This window comes from Chanos chanos, chromosome 16, assembly GCF_902362185.1.
Source record: "Chanos chanos chromosome 16, fChaCha1.1, whole genome shotgun sequence".
Classification (NCBI taxonomy): domain Eukaryota; kingdom Metazoa; phylum Chordata; class Actinopteri; order Gonorynchiformes; family Chanidae; genus Chanos; species Chanos chanos.
In genome coordinates, this window is record NC_044510.1 from 6,787,817 (window position 1) to 6,805,387 (window position 17,571).

Sequence of the window (17,571 nt, forward strand, 5' to 3'; positions counted from 1 at the left end):
TCAATGAAGCCCACACACTCACATGGAGAGAGAGAGAGAGAGAGAGAGAGAGAGAGAGAGAGAGAGAGAGAGAGAGAGAGAGAGTGAGAGTGAGAGTGTGTGTGTGTGTGTGAGTATGAGACAGAGAGAGAGAGACAGAGACAGAGAGAGAGAGAGAGGCAAAGAGAGAGAGAGGCAAAGAGATGAAGGGATGAACTCCTGTTTGTCTGATGTTCCTGCTGGCCAAAGTCTGGGACTCTGGGACGAGGATGAAGACAAAGGGAATAAGAGACGGAAATGAATGGAACATGAAAACGCACTGACATCCATGTATTTGTGAAACACTATGTTCTCCCTAAACACTTTTCTCATTTCATGTTTTCCCTTCTTTCTTCGGTTTATTCCCTTAAGAATTTCTGTCTCCTCTTTGCTCTACTGAGGTGTAATGATGTCACAATTATGTAATCCGTTCAGTAAAAAAAAAAGGAGCAAATTGAGTTCTGTTGCACTAGAAAATGAGATAATTTCATTCCGATACCAGTCTTCTAACATCATCTGAATGCTTAACAGCCATGTCTCCGATCTCTATACTCTTAATCTGATGAACATCCACCCTACAAAAATACACAGCAGAGATGGTTCAAAAGACCCAATAATTCAGTGCATGTGAATTCTTAAGGATGGACTCCAATTAAATTGATACTAAAGAAGTCACTTACCACTTTTTGACATTTGGGGCTGATTATAACATTTACCTCAATGTTTGTTGGTGCCTCAAATGGTTTTCTGACCAGTCAAACCAATTTTTACATTAACATGGTAGAAGTAATGTAAATTTAAACAATGCAGCATACCAGATGGCTATTTGTGTGTGTGTGTGTGTGTGTGTGTGTGTGTGTGTGTGTTTGTGTTTCACGCTAATTTTCTGTTATGACCTCAAAGTTACGGATGACTGAATACACACAGCCTGTCTGTCTGATAACTGTTCAAACTTTCAAGACAAACTTTCATGTTTTGCCACAGGTCTTTGAGACAGAGTTTTCTGTTTCAGTCAGCTTGTGAAGGTTCCACCTTGAAATAATTACAGGAATTCAAAACGTATAAAACAAATAACATTGGTCAGCTCAATTAACTCATTCAATCTCACTGAATGTTTAATAATAAGGGAGCAATTGCTAAAATATTTCAGCAAGGGTGAATTTTCCATTTAAACACACTGTTGCAGCATTAAGTAAAGCCACCATACTTAACAAGCATTGACTGAAGAGGTTTTTTTTTTAGAACATGATCTATGAACTGTTACAAAAGCTAATGAATATTTTTTTATATTCAAACTCAAACTCATGCACAACTGACTGATGTAAAAATAAGACAATTACACAACTTTAGAAAGACATTGTATTATTGGCACTCTCAAATGTTTCTCCAACCATAAGAAACTCTCAGGTCAAATCCCTTAACCGTTATTGGCGCTCAAGTGTAAGATTCAATGCCTCTAAGAACTGAACAGAGAGACATCTATTTCTCTTTTAAAAACAGGACATTTTCAATGGCCTGAGAAACCCTGAGTCACCGGGACAGACTAACACTAACCAATGACATTCCAAGTCCAGAGCTTAATAACACTTTCAAGTTTGTTACACTTGAAATGTCATTGTTATAGGAATTAGAGAAAACAAAAGAAACTACATTTGTTTCTGGGCCATAGACGTGGTGTATGGACCGTAGTGCTGCGGTTGCAGTAGACTGATTAAGAGGATTGGACCAGAGAGTGAATTACTGGTGCAGTCGGCCCATGGCCAAACAGAGAGGGACATTAGCCATTGTGAAGTTAGATTTAGAAGAGGTGATGTTATCAGATGCTGCTGGGGGCTAGGTGTCTGTACTGGATTTGCGGGTCGCTTGAGTTGATGCTGCCTTTTCAGGGTTTGACGAGAGGTATAAAAAAAAATCTAAAACACAAAAAATTTCACTTGTGAGCAGAAATATGCAAGTGCACACTTAAAAGATGCATAAGTATGCACATATAAACTGACCACCACACACACACATACACACACACACACACGGAGGGAAAGAGAGACGTGCAGAGAGAGAAAGAGGCAGAAAAATCCAGTGCACAGTCACCATGAGGTCATTCCTGGTCTGTCAGACGAACAAAAGAGCAGACGCAGTTAGCACAAAGCAGCCACACATACAAAAACATGCTCCATCTTCCCAGACAGCCTGATTTTTAATAGGGCCCACATCATTAGAGCAGTATATTAACTGGAAATACACGCAGGGAGAAGGAACAGAGGTTTTATTGTAAAATGTTTTGATTGTACTGACACTCACAGGAGATGTCATGATCTTATTGGTTAGCTGCATTCGATGTAGAATCAGCTGTCCACCAAATCAGGATCTTGCTCTTTCCCGTAGATGGACGAGACCAACCAATTACACGTTAATTTGTGTTTCTCTTAGGTAAAGAAGACCAGTCCATTGCATGTTAATTCATTTTTTCAAACAAATTCCATATTGAGAGTTCAATACAAAGGTGAGAGCATTGGACTCAGTCCCTCTTCAGTCATATGAGTTTAATTTTTTTTTGAACATTCAGCATTACTGTATTCAGCAAGCCATTACTGTAATTTCAGATATCAGAATTAAACTTCAAGTTAACACAGTGAAATCATTCAGTACAGTTCTGTGCCCTATTTTACGCAATGCATTTACTTGAGTTAAAATACAGATATACTGTATATATATATATATATATATATATATATATATATATATATATAGATTTACTTGTTGCCATTTTATAGAATTCCTTCTGACAATCTTTTCACCACATATTGCTGTTAAAACAGGCAATGCATGGAGTATTAAGTGGCTTTGATCAGTGACGGAGCAGACGCTGTGGATTGTGTATATGTAATACACTGGCAAAGAGGAAAACTTTCCCAGCTGTGCTTTTAAATACTGTAACTAACATCTCATCCCTCTGGTCTGAAAATGGGGGGGGCGGGGGTAAATTGTAATGGAAGTAAGCCTACGCCATAACGTACACAAGTCGCCTATGCCATTGTGAGCATTTATAATTGTGCGTTGGTGTAAAACTGAACGGATCACGTTGGAGTTGGAGCTAATAAATGTTGAACAACAGTTACTTTTACTGAAATTACTGGAACGCAGAAAAATACAGAGGACGTAGGTGAAGATGGTGTGCACAACCATTGAACCGATTGAGGCAGGAGGAGAGCGACGCTACCAAGCAGACCAATCACAGCTGTTGCGGTCTGCGGTGACGCTTAGTTACATTTCTGGGCCGGTGGGCATCAGGCTACAGCATAGGGTACACAGCCACACAGAGCTTACGCCGATACCTATGGCGTAGATTCGACGCAGAGGCATAAATTGGCCTTTACTGGAGCAAAGGCATGAAGTAGTGCCAAGAGGCCTCATGCACATTTCCAGGCTCTTTGTAGCTTCAAGCTACACCTTGTATTTGGGTCATTCCAGAATTGCAGGACATTTTCTGTCCAAACCATGAAATTTCAAATAATCCAAGCACAAACTACTAAACAAGTAGATGTTGTATAAATTACACTCGTCCTGAGACCAAATGTATGTAATTGTAGAAAAAAAAGGAGTTCCAAAATATTATTTAAAATGCCAAATAGCTCTCGAGCACCCCCACCATGGCATTTTTCTTTTGTCCCACCTTCTTGATGACCAACTTTCATATCAAATATAACAGTTAAAAACCTCCTTTTTGGTATGATTTTGTTGATATGTCTCTTGCAATTGTTAAAACAATTTGTGTAATCATCAACGTATTTTAAATAATAGTAATCATGCACTAATGTTGTATCCCACAATGTGTACTCAACGCTGTTACCGAAACCTATTTAGCCTGGCAGAGGAAGAGAAAGAATAGTGAGTAACATGACACAGAGGAAATGTTATCACTAAGCCATTTGCTAACACCATGGGTAGACTGAAGGTAAGTCCTCTCTTCTATTCTTCATAGTTTTCCAAATATTTTCAGCCTTGGTTGTTTCACTCTACCCAACACAACCTTGTTACTCAAATTATCAGTATAAGACAAATTAATTTCAAAGTTTTATATAACTAATATTAGCATTGATTTGCAATCCTGTTACTTTAACTTGCAATCCTGTTGGTCCTTCACCAAAAAGAAATATTATTGAGCCACATTCCTGTGGTCCTGAGTATCTCTCTGTCACATTTATCTACAATCAAAAGTAACGTATTTATTCAACCCTTCTACTCTGTAACCCTGTTACCATAATTTTTATTAAAGTAATCTTAAATGATAAACCCTCATGAGCAGATAAACCTGTTGTACTTTTAATAGTTTGAATGATGAGATGCATAATGTATTTGAGCAAATATTTGAAAAATACTGATTAGTAAAAAAACATGTTAGCACACAACAAATAAAACATCTCAGAGTACCTTTGATGCCTGAGCTGGACAAATCATTACTTGACAGTATATTACCTGGTTTTTCTTAAATACATAAACAGAAAATGATAAATGGTCAATTTTTCAAAGGTTTTGATGCCTAAATTGTCCTCCAATTCTGGAATGACCCATTTAAAAAAAAAAAGGAGGGCAACATCTATACCTTTTTAACCTGCTCAAAAGCTGAGTTTCAAACAAAGCATCCACATACAGTGGGTTTTCAGCCCAGAACAGCTCCCCACCCCTATTCTGGTATGGACACCTGGGGAGAGAGCCAGGTCACGTAACGTACACAAGAACCCGGGTAAAGGAAAGCTCATCAGCTTGGCAGTTACCCATCTAACAGAAAGTCCCCGCGTGGCACGCTTCCAGGTCTGGGAATGGATGTCACCCAGCAGCGGGCCAAGGTCAGAACAATATTGGGATTGGTCCTTTCCAAAATGCACATATCCACGTAGACGGGATCCCCCAGGACATTTGTAATGGGTGGTCTGACTAACTATAGTATGAGGTGTATACCGCATCTCTTGTGGTGGTGATCAAGTGGATCAGAAGTGTGTCAGCACCAGTTTTGAGAGCAGTCAAGCATCTCACCTACACAACCCTTTGTGAAACATTCACCATTTGCAAATCTCAGTCCCACCCTGAGGAGTCAAGATGTAGCCGCAGGAGGTGGTGAAGGAACTTTGAATTCAATAACCAGGGCCTCAACGCCAGTGCTAACCAGCACTGAAAGAGGAGCCTTGTATAGGGTAGAGGAGTGCCTCCCAGAATAAAAAGCAAGGCACTGACATGTGAATTACTCACTAATAGTGACTGTCCCTAGTGTTGGACCCAAGGGGTCCAACCTCAAGACAAGGACATCAGATTCTCATGCACCACATAGTCACCTTGAACCTGCCAGGGGTAAAGTATTAATTGCACACTAGTGGTTTCTGAAGTACGATCACCTCAGTCAAGAGCCAAGATAGTAACTTACATGCTGTGCCACGCGCAGTGTCAAGGAACAGGAATATGGCAAAGGCAGCTGCGGTACCAACAGTACAGCAGGGGGCATCACTTCCTCCAAGCAGAATCCAAACTCAACTGAGGTAATGTGGCATCCTTGGCCACCACAACCACAAACTGACCATCCCTTGTGCACTGCATTGTCACTGGTAGTGATTGGCAGGAGGAAAAGCAGAGCATGCAGTTGCACGCTAATGACGCACACCAAGGCAAAAACCATGTACTGCTGCATCCTCACCTGCTTTCTCATAATAGCATTAACATCCATCAAAACAGCAGTTTATGGATTCACATTAAGCGGGAGTGAAATCAGACTCCCCACACTGCACCTTTTTGTGATTGTCCACGCTGCATCTTTGAAACAGCTCAGATTTGGGCTGGGACTGCTTAAGCTTGAGTCTTGGAGAGCTGGGTTGCTGAGACCATTGGGAGGCTAGAGATTGTGTTTGTTGTGCTCCTGGTTTCCAAAGGCTGGGAACAACATCACCAACCCAGACAGAAAAGACCAGCAATACTACAGCCCCTAACCATACTTCCCAAATGGATGTGATTGCAAAGCAGCCTCTTGTGGCACTATTAATAGAGGTCTGATTAGTACTTGTGGAATGCTACCCCATCCCTTCCAGAAATAGGCAATTAAAGATTTCACAGGTGAGGCTGCTCATTAGGAGTCAAACAGAGCAAATACTAGGCACAAACAGGAAGACCCCCCCCAATTTGTGCATTAAAAAAAGCGTAAAATGACTGTAATTATGTGACAAATGTAATTATATTATATAATGTGAGACTAAATTATATTTTTGGTGGTGTCTAGAAAAATGGCTATTCAAAACATGCTCTGAATAGAGGAAGAAATTTACTTTTCTACAATCTTTTTTGTGATACTGTGTTAAGTGAAACTAGAAATAAGATTTCAAAGTGCCTTCAAGCTGTTCCATCTTTAGCATAATTTTATCTTTGACCAAAACTTGAATCATTAAGTCTCAAACTTATGACCCTGGTATGCAACAGTCCTCTGAGAGTTTTATGAAGACTATTGATGGATCCCATAATCTGATGTCTGAACATAACTGGCACATTTGTTCACTTTCCAATTTCTGCTTAAGTCAGAATTTGGGCCCTCACACAAACTTTAGTTCTTGCAGATGATCACTGACCTTTAGGATAATCCTTTTGCATTACTAAAGGTCACCAACATGTTTTTATAGCCTCAATTTACACAAAACATTATTCTTCAAAACACTTGGTCTTTCATTGCCCAAATTGACCACAAGTATAACCATGAGACATTTGAGCTGATAGGACCATTCTGAGGTAGGGCAGTGAAACCATTATGATTCAGAATCCTCAGTTGGAAAAGGCAACAAATGTATTTTTTAAAAAGCCCACATTGAGTCTCCTTTGCATATAGTTTGGTTTCTTAGACATGTATAAGCTTTGAGAATAGGGTGTCAGTAATTCAACTGTGTTCACTGGTGAAGAAAGCAGGCATAGAAGGTCATTTTGATAGTGGTTGCAATAGCTGTGCATTACTGACTGTAAAGCCAATATGTTCCATGCAGATGGCTCATTGTTTGAGCCGAAGAGGCACCTTGATCCCACAGGGAAAGTTTAGAGATGTCCAACACCACCCCCCCCCCCAAAACAGACTGGCACAGTTCATGGGTATTTTATAGCTCTTTATTTGGTAGAACTTCAACCAGCCAATGAATTCTCCTTGACAACGAGACTGAGGGAAGCTTCACCCTCCCATTCAAGAGCTAGGAACAAAAAGGAAACCAGTTAGTCCACACAGAACAGTGCTCCCATGACAGGGCATCAAAGAATTCTTGCTCAAGTTAGTCCACACCTGCATCTGCCTTTAGATCTCTTCCCTTCCTAAAGCCACAGCCAGAATCGCAGCAGCCACACACCTGGTCATCTCTATCCGCGGCAGTCCATCTGAGGGAGACGGCTTGTTTAAGCTACAGGAACCTTAACTGCTTGGGATCAGAACGTACTGGACACATACCCATTGGGAGAGAAGGAACAAGCCTTGTGCTCCGCGTCGGTAGGAGATGAAGCCGCCGTGGCCTTCAAGAAGCACGTGATGTAGATCTGCAAAAGCAGCTTGGCTCAGCAAGACTTGCCCTAAAGCTCAAGAAACGGTACAAAGGAGCAGACTTCCAAGCCACAACACCAACGTCCCCTTACGTACCAGGCCGCTGTCCTGCTGGAACCTGAAGGCCTCCAACTGAAACTGGAGCTTATCGTCCTGGATCCTGTTCAGGAAGCGTGAATCCGAGCCCGTAATCTTAGCGTCGACCATGCACCTGCAGGAAGGAATGCATATCGTCGCTGTACTTCAGGAGCGAGCTCATTCTTTTGGGAGGACCCACCCTTACCCGTGGTTGTCAATGAAGGTATAACTGGGAACAGAGTTCACGTCCGGGGCCATGGTAGCCACGCAACTGTCCACAAACACACGCAGGGGCACGTGCATGTACTGCATCACAACAGCTTCAATATGGATGAGGTCACCCAGGAAGTACTGATTGGAAGGTCTCTCAAACTGCCAGTCATCTGCAAAGAAAAGCCAGTATTGAAGCAACATCCACGTTAGACGGAGGATTTTCACAGCCCTACCCACCAGTCATGAGCCGAAGGGAGAAAACAAGGAGTTCCTCTGCGATCTTGGTGGCAGCATAAGGGATCCAAGTGGGTCTCAGGGCATCACTGCTCACATCAGCTCTCCTGTAGTTCAGATGCAGGCATTGCATTTATTGCCACAAACCTCACTCTGAAATTAGACCAGCAACCAAAAAGTGCAGGAAGGGTGTGGGAGCAGAAATCACACCTCACCTTGCATAGTGACACTCGATACCAACCACAGCATCGCCCGTCCTAACAACTGGAGTGCCACTGAGAGCCTCTGGTGCATAGACAAGGGTGAAGGAGTAGATGAGCCCATCCTCAGTCATCTGCATTGAACACAGCAGTTAGTGTATAGAATTCAGCTTTGGGCTCACGGCACTCAATTCATTGTCCAAATGCGTACCCTACCGTTAGTACACTGCCACACGCCTGCAGTTCAGATTCAAAGATCAGGGTCTGAGTTGCTGCATCTTCCCCAGCAGCAGCACAATCTCCCAGGGTAAGAGCTGATGGCTGGATGGGCTGGTTGATGCCAAAGAGGTCCTTCTTCACCTCCACCTGCACCACGTTCTCACCACACCGAACCGCAACAGTGTTAGCAGGAAGAGGCGTTTTCAATTCAAATGCCACCTCTGGCTTCTCTGCTTCCACTGGAGCTATTGGAAACCTCCAAGCCAACTCCTTGACAGGACCCTGCAGCACCTGCTTGGACTGGAAGTCCACTGGCTCTTGCACAGGTTTCTGCATTGGCCTCTGCCGCTTAGGAGCTTCCTGCTGAACGGGCTTTCCATGTTGAGGCTCCTGAGGAGCTTGCACCGGTTCTTCATGGCTGAACTGCTGTGGTGTTTGCTGCCATGTTGGCATTTGCCAAGATGCCTGCTGCGCCTCACTCAAGCTAAGGGCAAATAGTACCAGCAATCCACCAAAACCAAACTTGAATCCCATAATTGCAACCACAAAGGCACTCTCATCTGCACGCCTACCCTGGTCTTGCCTTTTTGAGGCACACGGAACAGGTGTGGCTCCGCCCACCAAAGACGAGTCTAATTAACCACTGGACCTTTTGAGTTAAAAAGCTTTACTCCATATGTTTCTTTTAAATAATACAGGTTTAAAAACATCTGAAAGTTTAGGTAGGTTTCAAGATTTTTTGGGTCATTGCTTCTCTCAAATGTAAGACTGACCATGTAAAATTCAAAGGATTGGTGAAAAATCACACAGCTAATGCAGATTTGTGTGGGACCTATAGTGCTCGACTGAATTCCAATGGTCTCTTTTGAAAAGAGCCCCCCCCCCCCCAGCCATGTAAACATACAACTCGTATGGCTAACGATTCAGATTGCGTTTACACCACAGATAATGAGTCTTTTCCCCCCTCCACCCACTCTGCTAAGCTGTACTAGTTCCCACCAGTTTTCTCTGCTTTGGAAGAAGCCTGTGTATGTTCAGTGGTTCAGCGGATGGACATCTGAAACACAGCCTTTTATATAATTGTGAGAATTGCAGCAATGATTTGGTCTCGTTTATTATGTCATATCCAGTGTTGGGATGTGATTGCTGTCCAAATCACTGCATATTTAGAGCTCTGTTTTGAGCCGGTGAGCTTCGTTCTGTCTCTACCATCATCTCTCACCATCTCCTGCCATCCTTCTGTGTCTGTGATCTTTTTATGTTCTCCTTTCTCTTTTTAGGCAACTTCCTCAGCTGTAGCTCAGTTTACACCAGGGAATTGGGTGTATTGCTACTTTCAATGTGATGTATGGCAGTGAAAAAATGGCCGGGGTGAAAGGAACACAAGGCCTAGGTCACTCTCACTCACTCATTATCTAAGCCGCTTATCCTATTCAGGGTCACAGGGGGTGCTGCAGCCTATCCCAGCACTAATAGGGCGAAAGGCAGGGAAACACCCTGGACAGGTCGCTAGTCCATTGCAGGGCAGACACACAAACACTCTCACACACACATTCATACCTAGGGACAATTTAGTGTCTCTAATTCACCTAACCTGCATGTCTTTGGACTGTGGGAGGAAACCCACGCAGACATGGGGAGAATGAGAACATGCAAATGTAGCATGCGGCTCCCACCACTGCTGGTAGTGGGGGTAATCTGGTAAAGACTGCAATTCCACTGGACCAGAATCAGAGGATCCAAGACTGGAACAGGAGGCGGAAAGGGTGATTTGCAATATTCAATGACCACGCAAGACAAAAAGTTATGAACTGGTACCTTGCATCTCTTTGATTATAATAAAATAAAGTAAATAACATTTGGTTCAGTATGCAGTTCAATTATGCAACAAATTATTTCCTTTATCACTACACTGCGTGAAAAGAGGTGTATCCGGACTGGAATACTCCTGTATATTCCCGGATACTCGACAGATAATCGGCTGTATCCGGCAGTTTGCAGCTCTGTTACGCGGCATGGAATACTCCTGAATATGTACCGTGTTTGGGGGTCTGCCTAGAGCCCTTAGTTGCCATGGTGAATAATCCCTTGGGGGTGCTTGCAAGGGAATATTTGCACTTCACACCTTGGGCCACCAGGTATCCTGCAATTGGTCAAAAGTCTCACTTTGGATTGGTGGAGCAATGTCTTGCCCCTCCTCTAAAACCCTTCCCCATTGGTCCATTGTGGGTCCCCATACATGATTTCATATAGTTTTTATTATTTATATTATTGTTGTTATTATTATTATTATTATTATTATTGGTGGTGGTGTTGTTTTATATTCATAGGTAGATTGTATAGATAGTCTGGCAAACAAAAATGAATTATACAAATTTTATTATAAATAAAAAAAATACAGTATAATATAAATTATAAGGCATAGAAATTGACAATTTTATATATATATCTCAATGTACAACATATAACAGAATAGAATACATTAGAAAAGAATACACTTTAATATCATAGTATATAATACAAATGCTTTTTGGGAGCATAAATGAAACTCTAAATGTTGAGCATTCCCAAGAACAACCCAGCTTCCGTGGTCTCCATTGTGAATCTATCCGCAACAGCTTGTGCATGGTGATTCACAACATATTTTTGGTCTATGTCCAGTCTATTCTGTAGCACCCCACACAGTGCAGACAACTCTGTGCTAGGCGGGAGGACCCACGCTGGCCTTCCATCCAAGATGGTGTCCTCCTCTTCAGAAATTATATCTACTGATGCGGTCCTCTGTATGGCAGCCTCTTCCTCAGTTTAAAGAACACTAGCTCTGGCCTTGTGCTGCTGCACAACACAGTGAACACAGAAATTAGATCACTGAAAACAGCAAATGGAGAAAAAGTCTAAGAACTACTGGGGAAATGATGTTTGACTTACTCTTCTCCTTTGCTTTGTTCGAGTGGCGATCCTGCCCCCCTCTTTGTTCTCTAGATTCCCTTCTTGGTTCATCCTGTAACTCTTTCGAATAGTCTCAGTAGGTCTTGCAGGATGCTAGAGAGAAAAAAAGTGGAGAAGAAAGGAAGATTGATTAAAAGTTCGTTTAGAATTCCAGGCACTGCTATGAAACAATCACGACGATATAGCCTACCAACAAAACACGTTGTCTTACCTTGTCCGTGGATCATATCTGTGCGTGTTGTTTACAGCATTATGCATTCTCCGCACAGCTTCCTGTAAAAGCAAAATTAGTACAAGAGTTAAATTCAACCACATTAAGGGATAAAGCAGATAAAGAAATGTGAACGTATCAGAATGTGCGGCAGTCAAAGACAAAAGCCAGAAGGCTACAGAAATAAACTTACCAAAACAGAATTATTTCCCGCTCGTCTTCTTTTTTTGGGCAGACTCCTCTTGCGCCTCTTTGATGGGACTCCATCCTGTCCAACCGCCGAATAACATTCTCCATGAACGTTTATTGCTGTTCAGACATCTTCTTAAAAATGCATTTAACGGGGACACCAGTTGTTTGTTTTCGTTCGGACTCGGCATTGCAAAAATTGGATGTTCTCGGCGCACGAGTAGCCTCTACACTCTGCTGTCCGTTCGAAAACTTAAGTGTTCTTTTGCAAGCCATCTTCAAAATGCACACTATCGACAGAATACAGAGTACAACTTCTGTAATCCTTCCGTGACTTGCTTCTCCTACGTACAGGTAACCCCTTCCCCAAAGCAAATTTCGCGTCCATATTTGCACACAATGCTATTGGTTACTGTCACTCTACGCCATGCATGCACAGAAAACTGATTGGACAGGACTCAACCTTAGATTCTAAGTGGGTGGTTTGAAAACGGGGCGTGTCCTCGTACTGAGGAGAAACATTCCAAACAAACAAGCAAGGAACAACAACAACAACACTCCTATGCCCTGTAAACTTTTTAAAAAAACTCCTGTATCCTTTGTCCCGCATCCCTCATACTGAGATAATGTCTCGCATTTTCGCTGGTCGTTTGGTTTTTAACTGTCAGAAATAAAAAAATATATGGATTCATTCTTTTACCCGCCCGACATATGAGCCGCTTATGCCTTTGCGGCATAGTTTCTAATCTATTTAATAGCGCTATGTCAAAAGCAGTAAATATGCAACATATCCGAGTTTTTTTTTTTAAAGCCTTGCTTTCACCAAATGGCTGAGAGGAGAGCATTGAGGGCGGTCATCAAGAGGCTGTGGCGGCAGTCAATCAAACTGTGCAGCTGTGGGGCCGACGAATTTCTTTGCTACATCACAAAAACAAAATGTAGTAAAACTTTACAGATATGAAAGTAAACGCTGTCAGCCGACATCATGGTCAAAAAGAAAGGAAAAAGTTCTTTTATCCCTTCTGACCATGCTACTCATCCAATAGAGATTTTGGCTTGATATAAAGATTTGCATTGAAATTGTTTTATTTTATGTAATATTTTATTTTGAGCCTTATTTATTCTTATAGTTGGATTTGGTCAGGGGTTTAACTTGAAAGACTTGAGCTGTATGATGCCTGCTGCTTTGCTTAAGTACAGTTGCCTTTGATGGGCATGTAATGGCCAATGCATGTTGGATGTCTATCAATACAAGTGTATACAAGTGTTTCTTATTCAGTTAGACTGACATTATATCTAAGTTTTACCTTATCTCTCGGCATTAGTAACATGTCCCACGTTGTCCCACACAAACTTACTACTTGTCCCCCATTTGGTCTGTTTGCATCTGGTCACCCTATACCTTTGACCCCAAGTAAAGGACAGTTGCATAACCATCAAATATATAAGTAATGAACCTCTCATTTAGACTTTTTTTTAAAATTATGTTTTCAGTGTGTTTTTGTATGCTCCATTTGAAGAGTCCATTGTAATTTAGCTGCACAACAGAGCAATGACATTAAAGGCTACATGGGCCTACCACTGCTGTATTATACACCATGCAACACCTAACAAATTTGTGTGGTTATCAAAATATAGCCTAAATATTACATATAGGCTAACTGATAGAAAGTAACAGCAAGGAAGGGGGGCAGGCTTCTATACCCAGTCCCACCTAGACCACTGACTGTTATTAGCATTTGAAAAGCCAAGCCATCAGCTAACGACTGTGTTCACGCGGATACCCGGAAGCCTCCGTCTAACAGCTGTATTCGGACATTTGCGGGAGTTTTCAGGTCCGCATAACAAAGTTCTGCGGGCATCCGAATACCTCCGGAAAACAGCAGGTTTAGCGGAAGTTTACTTTGTCCGGATATTTCCGAATACACCACTTTTCATGCAGTGCTATTTCTTTGATCTTGAACCATTAAATAACTACACTTATATCTAACTGGGTGCACCCTAACGGAGGTAATCTCAATTCTAAATCTTAGGATCCAACATCAGCTAGGTAGCAATATCAAAACAATACCCGGTTCAATACCATCCTTTACAGCTTACTTCAAACTTACAAGAATTAACTATTCACTGTATCAGCAATAACACAATCACCGTACCACAGCTCAATAATACACTATCAGAAATATGAATACTCAGTCCACTCGCTTAAACCAGTGAGGGTTGCGACTCAGTCTGTCCACAGGCACAGGAAATGCTTTGAAGAAGAGTGAAGAAGGTAAATGTCTTTCAAGTCAAAAAAAAAAAAAAAGTATAAAGTCACAGTCTAAATTTGGGGTTGTGCGTGTGGGGCTGGCCTAGTGCGGTTTGCGGGGTTTATCCTGCCGCCGTGGCAGGAGAGGAGTAAGGTTGGCAGTTCTTGACTCTGGCTCTTCAATTCAGGAATCGTCAATCCAGGGGTCTAGAGATTTCGTCTGGGTTACCTCGCCATCAGACTCAATTCAACTCAGAAACCTGAACAATTCAAGAGTCTGTATCACTCGACAGATTTCCATAAGTAGGGTGTTACCATCATTTGATCTGACACCATTTTTGTAAAAAGGACATGCGTCTGCTACTGAACATATGAGTCTAGCATCAGTTAACAGCAATTTAGATGATATTCAATGCAAACGAATAGATTAGAAATAAATTAGTGCACAACCCCTTGGAGGCATACCCAATAGTGACTAGATTGTCAATGAGCAGAGCCGCCTTTGGGAAAGGTATTTTTCATCCCATTCTAAGGCACCTGCAAGTTTGCCCCAGGAAAGCAGTTTCACCAACTCAAGAGAGATTGCCCGACTACAATGAACATCAGATGGAGTTATAGATTTAAATGCATTTCATCTATTCAGTTGGTCTCAACATTGGTGGGGACACAACACCCCCCGCCCCCTCCCTGGGGGCTGTATACATTGCAAAATGTATACAGTAATGTGACCACTACAAAAAAAAAAAAAAGGGCCGTTTAATGCTGACAACCAAATAGCATGTTAATAAATTCAGAGCTTATATTAAACTAACAGATCAAAGCCTAAAAGAAAGTACATTTTAGGAAATTACTTGTAAAGCAGCTCCTAATGACTTTTTTTGGCTGCCATCCTGACTGAGCAGATCACCAAATTAGCCTAACTGCCACACACAGTAATGTTTAGGGTTGCCGCCCATCCCGTTCATTGAAAAATGAAATGCACTGTCTTGCCAAAGCAATACAAGATTTGTCCTGTATTTGATGGACAGTGGTGTGTTCACAGAAGCAGTTTTGGCAAGTCAACCCCCCCCCCCCCCCCCCAATGTTGGGCACATGTGCTCATGCTTTGCAGCAGTCAACTGAAGTTACCTAAAAGGAGTTTGAGGACAGCAAAACTGCTCCAGTTAGCTATTATGTAAGTGACCACTCAAGTTATACAGGTAATGCCTTCAAAATATTAAGCCATCAAGGGTTCAGTAATTGAGACCAGAGACAAGTCACCTAAAGGCAACCTCCTTTATTCAGAAAAGGAATAAGCAAGTATAATCGGCCATCAGGTGAAGCAGACATCCCTCAAGGGATGAAGATCACTCCCTTACTAGACACCAAGGTCTCTTGGGCAGCACCTTTTACTGCATCAGCATGCCTCCCTGTGAAGGACAAGAGAACATGGTAGATAAGCAGCATCAGGGAACAACTTCCTCTACAACGCTGGAGTCGCTACTCACTCTGCCTGCCGCACTGCTTCTCACAGGACTGGTTGGCGGATGGAGAACACACAGCTGTATTACAGTGGATGAACACCTAGGAAGAGGGGAGCCATACATTAGCTGTAGTGGTGTTGGAGGACTGTATGAAGGAACAGATCAAGTACCTGCTCCTGCAAAGGAACCAGGGACTCAGGATCCACAAAGGTAAACATCTTTAGGACAAAGCGCTTGTAGTGGCTTGGGAATTGAAGCCCGGAGGACCCATCCACTGGGATCAGATTAGTCAGGTAACGGTCATCCCGGTACGGACACCTGCAGGGACAACCAGAATCAGACTAGACAGTGCCGAAGGACCTGTACAAGCAGGAGGATGCCAGCTTGGCAGTTACCCATCCACAAGGAGGTCCCAACGAGGTACGCTTTCAGAGCTGGGGGTAGATGTCGCCCAACAGTCACCCAAGGTCAGGACAAGATTGGGATCGGTCCTCTCCAAAACACGCACTTCCGCATACACTGGTTCCCGTAGGACCTTTGTGACTGGGTAGTCAGCGTCACTGTAGTACGAGGTATATGCTGCGTCGCCTGTGGAAATTTGGGAGGGGTCGGCACATCATTTGTGTCAAGAACAGGCTTGCAAGAGCATGGTGACAGGTCTGGTGAGGCTCACCTTCCACGCATCCCTTTGCGAAGCATTCACCATTCGCCAGCCTCAGTTCCACTCGTAGGGGGCCAGGGGCAGCCACCGGAGGGGGTGGAGGAACTGTGTTGACCTCAATAACCAGGGCCTCAACCGCAGTACCAGAATACCTGCACTGGAAGAGAAGCCTAGACACAAAAGGCAACCATTAGCCGAGAGCCTGCAGAATAAGCGTCCCCCTGTGCATGAAACACTTACTCGAAATGGCTGTCCCTGGTGATGGAGCCGAGGGGGCCGACCCCCACTTCGTAGGAAGAGGACATGATGTTCTCATAGACGATGTAGTCGTCACCTTCCTCCTGCAAAAGGAAATTTGCTTTGTACCATGAGGGCTTCCATGCAAGCTCAGTTAGAAGAACAGGATACCAACCATCATGGTGGTCCCACACGCTGTGACGGGGAACTGGAATATGGCAAAGGCTGCAGTGGTGCCAAGAGGACTGCAGGGGGCATCACTTCCACCCAACAAGCTGATGGAATCCAAACTGAGCTCAGGTAATGTGGCATCCCTGGCTACCACCACCACAAACTGACCATCCCTGGTACACTGCACGGTCACTGGTTGCAAAAATAGTGGTTTAAGAAACACCCCACATGGTTACGATGGTACGGGTCACAAAGACATTACCCAAAACACATTAGTGTCTTACCTGCCTTCCCATAATAGCATTTCCGGCCATCAAAACAGCAGTTTATAGATTCACACTCAGCAGCAGTAATGTCAGGTTCACCACAATGCACCTTATCAAAGTCATCCACGTCACACCTCTGGAACGGTTCAGCCTTAAGTGGCAGTGGCTGCTTTGGCTCGTATCTCTGTGGGGCAGATTGCTGTTGGAACTGCTGCTGCTGCTGCTGTGACATCTGGGAAGCTGGAGTTTGTGGTTTCTCTGCTCCTGACCACCAAGGCACTGCATTGCAGACTGCACTAAAGCAGACACAAATGGCTACAACGCCAATGGAATGCCACACTCTTGCCATAGTTCCACAATTGCTTGTGACAGTAGGTACCTACTCCTGCGGTCACTTTTAAAGCACCTTGATTGGCTTGAATTCCCGGCAATTCCCCATGTCGTCCAATCAATGTCAATCAGTTCCCCAGCCATCTCTAATCAAAATAGTTGGACCAGAAGCTCTTATTGGTCATGCAGATCATTGAGTGTCATGACTTCTAACGACCCGTTTTGTAGAACAACTACATTTAGTCGCTATGTAATGAGTGTGAGTATTTTGAAGCTGGTTGCTAATGATTTATTTTAGAGTTGGCTTCCAAAGACGCCGTTCAAGAGTACTAATC

At 43.1% G+C, this 17,571-nt stretch overlaps 2 protein-coding genes and 1 pseudogene across 2 annotated transcripts; all 3 read right to left on the reverse strand.

The window, feature by feature from the left end:
• Positions 1–505: 505 nt before the first annotated feature.
• Positions 506–6,891, reverse strand: LOC115829761 (zona pellucida sperm-binding protein 4-like; annotated as a pseudogene).
• Positions 6,892–7,158: 267 nt separating this feature from the next.
• LOC115829899 (zona pellucida sperm-binding protein 3-like) lies at positions 7,159–9,042 on the reverse strand. The gene is made up of 8 exons (XM_030794069.1): positions 8,506–9,042; positions 8,305–8,423; positions 8,093–8,196; positions 7,848–8,025; positions 7,661–7,775; positions 7,475–7,560; positions 7,313–7,404; positions 7,159–7,223 (listed from the first exon to the last, which is right to left on the reverse strand). The coding sequence occupies exons 1-8, from the start codon at positions 9,040–9,042 to the stop codon at positions 7,159–7,161; spliced, it is 1,296 nt and encodes a 431-aa protein (XP_030649929.1).
• Positions 9,043–15,440: 6,398 nt separating this feature from the next.
• LOC115829900 (zona pellucida sperm-binding protein 4-like) lies at positions 15,441–17,255 on the reverse strand. Its single transcript, XM_030794071.1, has 8 exons — positions 16,925–17,255; positions 16,645–16,832; positions 16,473–16,573; positions 16,245–16,402; positions 15,967–16,159; positions 15,742–15,889; positions 15,596–15,671; positions 15,441–15,517 (listed from the first exon to the last, which is right to left on the reverse strand). Exons 1-8 carry the CDS (start codon positions 17,253–17,255, stop codon positions 15,441–15,443), a joined length of 1,272 nt encoding a protein of 423 aa, XP_030649931.1.
• Between the last annotated feature and the right edge of the window lie 316 nt (positions 17,256–17,571).

Excerpts from the sequence above, each read along its gene's own strand:
- LOC115829899 (XM_030794069.1), bottom strand. The coding sequence starts at position 9,042 with ATGGGATTCAAGTTTGGTTTTGGTGGATTGCTGGTACTATTTGCCCTT. Across the intron at positions 8,424-8,505 it reads CGTGTGGCAGTGTACTAACG|ATGACTGAGGATGGGCTCAT; the intron begins GTAGGGTACGCA and ends TGTTCAATGCAG. Across the intron at positions 7,405-7,474 it reads TGTTCCTTCTCTCCCAATGG|ATGGACTGCCGCGGATAGAG; the intron begins GTATGTGTCCAG and ends CGTCTCCCTCAG.
- LOC115829900 (XM_030794071.1), bottom strand. The coding sequence starts at position 17,255 with ATGGCAAGAGTGTGGCATTCCATTGGCGTTGTAGCCATTTGTGTCTGC. Across the intron at positions 16,160-16,244 it reads CGCAAAGGGATGCGTGGAAG|GCGACGCAGCATATACCTCG; the intron begins GTGAGCCTCACC and ends AAATTTCCACAG. Across the intron at positions 15,518-15,595 it reads GAAGCAGTGCGGCAGGCAGA|GGAGGCATGCTGATGCAGTA; the intron begins GTGAGTAGCGAC and ends TGTCCTTCACAG.